This window comes from Centropristis striata, chromosome 2 (genome assembly GCF_030273125.1).
Source record: "Centropristis striata isolate RG_2023a ecotype Rhode Island chromosome 2, C.striata_1.0, whole genome shotgun sequence".
Taxonomy (NCBI): domain Eukaryota; kingdom Metazoa; phylum Chordata; class Actinopteri; order Perciformes; family Serranidae; genus Centropristis; species Centropristis striata.
This window is the reverse complement of record NC_081518.1, coordinates 18,481,997-18,490,948: the sequence shown is the minus strand read 5'-3', so window position 1 is coordinate 18,490,948 and position 8,952 is coordinate 18,481,997. Positions and strand designations below refer to the sequence as shown.

Here is an 8,952-nt window from a genome sequence, read left to right as displayed (position 1 = left end):
ATTCTACGTTTCTATGTATAAATTATTTCTTTACAGTGGAATTTGCGGCCTGGAGCGCAGTTTTCAAATTAATTTTTTGACAATTTTTTCTCTCCCTCTACACTCTGGCGATGATGTCACACACTGTGACACGAACATTCCGTGCAATACACACCCATTATAATCTCAGAATTTCTCCAAAAATGATCGTGGTCATTGAACAGGGATTGATAAAAAACTATATGACCTATCAAAACGTGGATTAGTTCGTATTCTGTAGAGAAAAGTAATAGCACACCGATCCCGATAAAACCGCACATTTTGATATATAATTTGTCCTGCAACTCTTCAAGTTGTAGGACTAGTAGTGGGACGAAATTGCGTCCGAAAGAGGAAGAAGAAAAAAAATCCACAGTATAACAGTAGTGCTGGTCCCTACAGCTATTGCTGTATGGGACCAGTGCTCGGTGCGATTGCCCCGAGGCCCTAATAATGAATAAAATGTATCACACTGCATCATGATAGTGTACACACTGCATTCAGCTCTATAACACTCTAGTAAACTGTATTAAACTCTATTGCACTACATTACACTGCATCATGATGCATTCGACTGCATTGCAGTGCATTACACTATATTAAACTGTATTACCCTCGACCTCACTGGATAACACTGCATTTCACTGTATTAGACTGCATTACAGTGTATAATACAAAGTTTCAATGTTACAAAGTTATAAAGTTACAATGTTACGATGTTACAATGTTACAATGTTATAAAGTTATAATGTTAAATGTTACAAAGTTATAAAGATATAAAGTCATAAAGTTATTAAGTTATAAAGTTAAAATGTTACAATGTTACAAAGTTACAATATTTCCATGTTACAATGTTACAAAGTTTAAAAGTTATCATGTTAAAATGTTAGAATGTTACAAAGTTAAAAAGTTACATTGTTACAAAGTTACAAAGTCACAAAGTTATTAAGTTACAATGTTACATTACTGCATTACAGTGTATTACACAATATTAAACTGTATCAAACTGTATTACTCTGCACTGCATCAAAACCTATTTAACTTCATCACACTGCATCATGATAGATTACACAACTTTTTTTTTTTTTTGCATTATATTGCATTAGGCTGCCTTAGACTTGATTAGACTGTACTCTACAGCGTTTCATTGTATTAAAGTTTGTTACACTGTATTCACTACATTTAAACAAACTGTATTACACTCTAATACAATATCAAATTGTACTAAATTGTTTTTCACTGCGTTAACCTGTAATTACTCTGCATTACATTACATTGAATTAGACTTCATTATGCTGCCTTACACTTTATCAGACTTTATTTCACTGCATTTCCCTTATTAATTACTGTGTTTGTGTTTGTTAGTCTCTCTCTCTGATACTGCAGATTGTTTTTAAAACTTTAACAGATAAAAAAAACAAATGAGCAATAATCAATAATCATAAATATTCATGAGCCAAGCTCTGTGTGTGTGTGTGTGTGTGTGTGTGTGTGTGTGGGCTGCAGCCTGTAGTCCCTCCTCCCCCTGCAGCTCTCCTCTATATATACACTGAGAGGGACGGGCTCTGCACACACTCACACCGTGTGTGTTCAGCAGAGAGGGAGAGCGGTCAAGAGACACAGATATACTCAGAGACAGACTCACAGACAGACAGAGACAAAGAGACACACAGAGACAAACAGAGACACTCAGAGACATACAGAGACACACAGAGACAGACAGAGATAAACAGAGACACTCTGAAGAAGAAGAAGAAGAAGAAGAAGAAGAAGAAGAACCCTCAGAGGAGACTGATTTCTTCTGTTGCCTCTTTAGTTTACCTGAAGCAGGAGTAAAGAAACGACAGAGGGACAGACAGACAGTGGGACAGAGGGACATACAGAGGGACAGACAGGTGGTTGAGGCGTCTCCCTGGTGATGGAGGACTACACTCTTCCCTTCTGGATTTATCTTGCTGTTCTGACCGTGTTTGTTGGCGGAGCCATGAAGAAGCTGTTGGCATCCCAGCTGAGCGCCGCCCCGTCCCTGGTGGCGTGGCTGGGGGCCACGGTGCTGGTGGAGCGTGTTTGGGCGCTCTGCCTGCCGGCCGTGCTGCTGCTGCTGCTGCTGCTTGCCTGCTTTCTGTACTTCAGGACAAGGCCGCCGCCCGCCGCCCTGCCGGCCCGAGGCAAGGCCGTGCTCATCACAGGTAGGAAGGCTCCTCCCACTCAATTCAATTCAATAAGGCTCCTCCCACTCTCTGAAACCTTTCTGTCAGTATGTGGAGACGCTCTCTCTACGCTCTGTCTACTCTCTCTACGCTCTATCTACGCTCTATCTACGCTCTATCTACGCTCTCTCCACTCTCTCTACGCTCTCTCTATGTTCTCTCTACGCTCTCTACGTTTTCTCTCTACGCTCTCTCTCTCTACGCTCTCTCTATGCTCTATCTATGATCTATCTACGCTCTCTCTACATTCTCTCTAAGCTCTCTCTATGTTCTCTCTACACTCTCTCAACGCTCTCTCGACGCTCTCTCTATGTTCTCTCTACGCTCTCTCTACGTTTTCTCTCGACGCTCTCTCTACATTCTCTCTATACCCTCTCTACACTCTCTCTACGTTCTATCTATGTTCTCTCTATGCTCTTTCTACGCTCTATCTACGCTCTCACTAGGTTCTCTCTCTAGGCTCTCTCTACGCTCTATTTACGCACTCTCTACACTCTTTCTACGCTCTATCTATGTTCTCTCTCTCCGCTCTATCTATGCTCTCTCTACACTCTCTCTCTACTCTCTCTGCTTTCTCTACACTCTTTCTACACTCTATCTCCGCCAGGGGTGTCAAACTGATCCAGGAAAGGGCCAAATGGCTGCAGGTTTTTGTTCCAACCTAGCCAGAGCACATCTCTCTCTACGCTCTCTTTACGCTCTATCTAAACTCTATCTACACTCTATCTACACTCTCTCTATGCTTTATCTATGCTTTATCTACACGCTATCTACACTCTCTCTAAGCTCTATCTACGCTCTCTCTACACTCTATCTATGCTCTCTCTATGCTCTATCAACGCTCCCTACGTTCTCTCTCTACGCTCTCTCTCTATACTCTCTCTACGTTCTCTCTCTATGCTCGCTCTATACTCTCTCAAGCTCTCTCTACACTCTATCGACACTCTATCTACACTCTATCTTCACTCTCTCTATGCTCTCTGGACATTCTAGGCTCTCTTTATGCTCTCTCTACGTTCTCTCGCTATGTTCTCTATCTATGCTCTCTCTACGCTTTATCTACACTGTCTCTACACTCAGGTATCTACACTCTATCTACGCTCTATCTACGCTCTATCTACATTTTATCTATGTTCTCTCTACGCTCTCTCTACACTCTCTACCCTCTAACAACGATATCTCTATGCTCTATCTACACTCTATCTACGCTCTATCAACGCTCGCTCTCTAGTTATCTCTACGCTCTCTCTACGTTCTCTCTCTGCGCTCTCTACGTTCTTTATCTATACTCTATCTACACTCTATATATGCTCTCTACACACTCTATCTAGGCTCTATCTTCGTCCTCTATACTCTCTATCTACGCTCTCTTTACGCTCTCTCTACACTCTATCTACGCTCTCTCTATACTCTCTCTCTACTCTCTCTACTCAACACGCAGAGAAGCTGAATGTTTGAACTTTGAGCTGAAACATGAAAATTGCAGAAACAGAAACAGGTTTCACCCCTTGAGGCTTTCCGTCTATATTTAGAGAACTTTCTCTCAGCATGACGCCTGAAACTTAACTTTACTTTGTTTCATCACAACTTTATATAAAATATTATATCTTTGAACTTCATATAAACACGATGCAGCAGAGTGTGAGTTGGAGGAGCGGAGGCTCCAGGAACAATCCGGGAACGCTCTGTAATCTTTTGTGTGTAAATGATCGCAGAGGAGGTCAAGCTACACTGAGAGCTTATCACAGAGATCAGATCCCACAAACCACTGTGTGTGTGTGTGTGGGGGGGGGGGGGGGGGGGGGGGGGGAGCCCTCGCAATAAAAGTCACAGAGTGTTCAGAGGTTACTAGCGGATGTTTTTGTTCCATTTTTTGTTATTGGAGTGTGTGTGTGTGTGTGTATGTGTGCCCGCAGATTACAGAGAGTACAGCAGTTGTTACACACTTTAATCTGCAGATCTGATTATCTAATTAACCAGCACAAACAAACACACACACACACACACACACACACACACACAGCTCCTCAGGTTACCTGACCGTCTCCATGGAGACGTCAGACGCTGTTTGATGATGTTTATAATAAACTCTCGGGTTTAAACTGTTGCATCATTCAGATAAAACTTATATATTTCTGTTTTAGTTGATTTGGGGTCACAGGGGACATGGGCGTCTGTTCCCGGGGACAAAGTCCTGTCCTCCTCCTCCTTGCAAACATTGATCTGTTAACTCTTTCTTCCCCTCTGTGTGAGTCAGCAGCAGCTCCAGGAAATAGTCCCAGCCCAGCAGCTCTCAGCACGTCGACACTGAAGAAGTTTCATGATTTCAGACAGAAACAGAAGTCAAATATAAATAATACAGACATAAAACTCATAAAACTGACAGTCAGAATCACTGCATTGTTTATCAGTTTATTAGTTGTTGTTCTGCGTTAAATTTAAAGAATATTTTTATTTTATGTCAAATATGTGAATAACAGAAACAGAAGCTTAGTCTGTCTCCATTTTTCTCTGTTGGACCTTGTGCTGCTGTGAGACTTTGGACAGAGGTGTGGTCCACGTCGCCCGCCCCCGCAGGAAGGAGCTTGCTTTGATCCGAGGAAAGAAATCTGGGTCACACAAACATCACAGAGCTGCTTTCTGTCAGTCCAACCGTTGGGTCTGTAGGAGTCCGGCAGCTCTGACTCTGGTGGGCTGGCTGAGCTCCCATGGCGGTGAGAGACAACCTGATGTCCAATAAAGATAAATGAAGCAGCGACTTTATTAAACTTCAGATTGATGAGATCTGCAGCTGGTCAGCACGTCTGAGACACCATGCAGATTCATACATCTATTTAGGGACTTCTGTTTATGTTGATGCTTATGAACGTATGGTAAAAAAAAACAAAGAGGTCTTCTGCTCTGAGGTTTTCTAAGCCCAGGTCAGGTCCTGCTGGTCCTCAGCAGACTGAGCTTCAGGAGGTCGTCTGGTGTCATGGGAACAGAAACTCACATGTCCCAACGTCACCTGGGTCCACGTGGCTGCAGATTTATATGTAGGCAGAAAGAACAAGCTGCAGAGTCCTGCAGAGTCCTGAGTTCTGAGTCCTGCAGAGTTCTGCAGAGTTCTGCAGAGTCCTGCAGAGTCCTGCAGAGACCTGCAGTATCCTTAGTCCTGCAGAGTCCTGAGTCCTGGAGAGTCCTGCAGAGTCCTGCAGAGTCCTGAGTCCTGCAGAGTCCTGCAGCAGGGCCTCACAGCTCTTAATGAATCTGTGGAACAAACAGACGTTACTTTAGGTCAGATTACAGTCTGGACGCCGGCCCACTCTCATGGCCCAGCGAGCGTAAAATGGGAGATATCTAAATCCAGATTTAAAACTGGTCCAGAGCCGAGATCTCGATCAGCAGCTCGTTGTTAATTGGCTCTGCTGAAAGCTGAAGGTCGGCGCCAGGTCACTCAGGAAATAAGAGCAGAGGGTGGAAAAAAAGGTCCCATAAACCTCTTAGAAAGCTAATTGAACTGTTGTACCGAGAGGCACATTCCTGGAGAGATGAGGGCTAGAGTCACCGGGGGCGGCCGGGACCTCCAGACCCTTCAGACTCTTTGTTCTGTGGAGAAACTGGACTGAAACTGGACCGTCACTGATGATCAAAGACTAAGATTGTCAGGAAGAATTTTATTGGCCGGACCAGAAGAATCCTTCACATCGGACCCTCTGAAGCTGCAGGCTGGAGGTCCAGACTGGTTCTAGTTTCTGACTCGCGTTCCGGACTGGTTGTGGTCTCAGGCTCGTGGTCCGGACAGGTTCTGGTCTCAGGCTGGAGGTCGGTCTGGTTGTAGTCTCTGGCTGGAGGTCTGGACTGGTTCTGGTCTCAGGCTGGAGGTCCGGACTAGTTCTGGTCTCTGGCTGGTGTTCTGGACTGGTTCTGGTCTCTGGCTGGTGGTCCAGACTGGTTCTGGTCTCTGTCTTCTGTTCATCTGATTCCTTTGACTTGTCTTTTGTTTCTTTTCTTTTCCTCGTTAATTGTCGTCTCTTTCTTTCTCTTGGCTCATTCTTCAGAGTTCTCCCTTCATCTTTTTTATTTCTCTGTTTTTCACTGCTGCTTTTTAACTTTCCTTTTTTTCTTTTCTTTTGTTTCTCCTCTTCCTTTCTTCGTCAGTAATGATCTTGTTTCTGTTTTTGATTGGTTGACGTCAGAACGGAGTTCATCAGGAGTTCGACTGGATGAACTGAACCCTCAGAGTCTGACCTTCTGTTGTTTCCTGGAACCAGAACCTGGTAAACCGGATCAGCTCCGGACCGCAGGACGTTACATAATACACTGAAACATACAGAAACTCTCCAGACTGAAACAAGACAAAAACATCAAGATATTCACAGAGTAAAAGACTGACAGACAAGGAAAAAAGTTAAAAAGTAGTAAAACTAGTTAAAAAGAAAAATTAAATATCAACATGCAGATCAAATGTAGCTCTTTAATCTGTAGTCAAAGCTGCTAACATTTAACTGCTAACAGATAACTGTTAGCAGTTAGCTGTTATCAATTAGCAGTTAGCTGCCTGCAGTGACTCCCTCTGTTCCTGATCTGCAGCCTGAACTAAAGAACTGACTCTTTGTGTTTTATACTCTGGATCACTGTGGCCACTAGAGGGCACCACTGACTCCAGATGGAGACATGGAGGACGGAAATCAGGGGGACGGATTCTGTCTGTTAGTGACCTGAAGGTGTGAAGTAGGAGTAAGTTATTGGAGGAGGTTGAACAGACCGAGCTGTTCCCTTCAGGACCAGAAGAACCCACAAAGGATCTCTAGAACTCCTTAAAGGATTCAGAGAAAACATGAAGACTCTGTGACCCCTGTGTGGCCTCTCCTGACCTTTTCTTTAATGAAACTGAGAGACGTCTCACATGTCCAAACCGCAGCGGATCGTTTCCATGACAACATAGTCTCAGACTGCCGCCAGCGCCTTCAGGATCAGCTGATTCATTTTCTGTGTAAAATCATTTCTATGAGCTCAAGATGCAAGTTACATGTGATGAAAGAAAAGACTTAAATATTACCAAGAATTAGGTCTAATTTTTAGACGGTGATAACGTGTAAAAAGTCACGCTGAACACGCTGCAAATTATTTGTTTCTTACCAAGATTAAAAAAACAACAACCTAGATTTAGAAGTGTTAGATTATTTATCTTGTTTTAAGAGTACATTTCTTATTTTAAGCGTTCAACATGCTTATTTCTAGATTCAACAATCTTAATTCAAGAAATCTTGATCGATGGTTTTGTGAATGGAGTCTGGTGAACTGTGACAGTGAGCTGGTGTGTCTCTGCTGTCTGAGCTGCTGAGCGCATGTGGAGGATGTGGAGCCTCCACCCAGACACAGATGTGAGTCCTGACCTCTCGCTGCTCGTCGTCTCTGAGCACATCCATGTTTATTTCTTGTTCTGAGGGGCCCCTCAGAGCCTCTTTACGTAATCTGCCTCCTACCGCGAGGACGGCCCCAAACGTCTGTTTTATGGAGATGAATCTTCTGCTGAGACGAAACGTTTCACAGGGACGATCCTCCGTCAGTTGGAGGAAGTGTTCAACACACACACACACACAAACACACACACACACACACACACACACACACACACTCTGAACAAGATTTAATTATTAAAATATAATTTTTCTCAGATCTGTCATTTTTTTTTCTTTGATTATCAGTTTTAAAACTTTTTCCTCCACTGACTCAGTTTGTTTGAGCCTGAGAGCAAAGCGACCCCCCCCCCCCTCCTCTGTTTATGTGTGTGTGTGTGTGTGTGTGTGTGTGTGTGAGGATCAGGTGTACACTGTGTTTCTCTAGCATGGAGCAGAGCGCTGGTATTTATTTCTGGAGCCAGCGTTTGCTCTATTTTTCTTCTCGGGACGTGACTCTGGAAACCCTCCAAGGACACGGAGCGGCGCGGCGTGCCAACGCCTCCACGCTCTCGCCAGCAGAGCTCTTTCAGACACCCACCGCACAAAAGAACAAACAGAACAGCAAGTACCGCCAGGGATCAGGTTGTAGGTGCTGGGACTTCTGGGAAACTGGGAGAGCTGCGGGGTACGTGACAGATCCCTGCGGACTCTGCTCCCTCTGAGAAAACATATGTGTTCCTCTGAAACTCTCAAACATTCAGCTGTCGTTCATCTGGAGCTGAGTTCACTGACTGACTCTCTGAGCTCCTTCACACACTAAAACACACTATTACAGTGTTAGTCAGTGTGCAGGTGTGGTCCAGAGCTGCTGATTCCTCACTATTCTTATTCTTATTCTTATTAAAAAAGATTATTAAAAGATACATGAAAACATGCAGAATGTTTGGGAACAGTGTGCTATGGATTGTTTTATTAGATTTGGAGATAAAATGTCCCATAGAACACAATGAGAAGTGCACAGCTGACTCTGGGGCTGAACCAGCTCTCTGAACCTTAACTGGAAACATGATTTAAAGTCAGGGCTCCACACTGGTGTCATGGTCAGAGGGTTGCTGGTTGGACCCTGGCCTGCGGCTCTTCTGTGTGGAGTTTTCATGTTCTCCCCGTGTCAGCATGGGTTCTCTCCAGTTCTCCGGCTTCCTCCCATAGTTCAAAAACATGCAGCTTAGGTTTAACTGGTGACTCCAAATCATCCGTAGGAGTGAATGAGAGCGTGATTGTCTGTCTCTATGTGTCAGCCCCCTGAGACCCGAGGCGAAGCGGTGAAGGAGAAGCGGTGA

The 8,952-nt window shown here is 44.1% G+C and overlaps 1 protein-coding gene across 3 annotated transcripts in view; it reads left to right on the top strand.

Annotated features, from left to right (window-relative positions):
• The first annotated feature begins 1,605 nt into the window (after positions 1 to 1,605).
• Positions 1,606 to 8,952, top strand: part of hsd11b2 (hydroxysteroid (11-beta) dehydrogenase 2) — an 18,291-nt gene continuing 10,944 nt past the window's right edge. For 2 of the 3 annotated variants that reach the window (XM_059355577.1, XM_059355571.1), the window contains exon 1: positions 1,606 to 2,207. In XM_059355577.1, coding sequence (XP_059211560.1) covers positions 1,937 to 2,207 — 271 coding nt within the window. In that variant the 5' untranslated portion in view covers positions 1,606 to 1,936. The remainder of the gene's footprint in view (positions 2,208 to 8,952) is intronic. The other variant, XM_059355581.1, reaches the window with a different exon arrangement.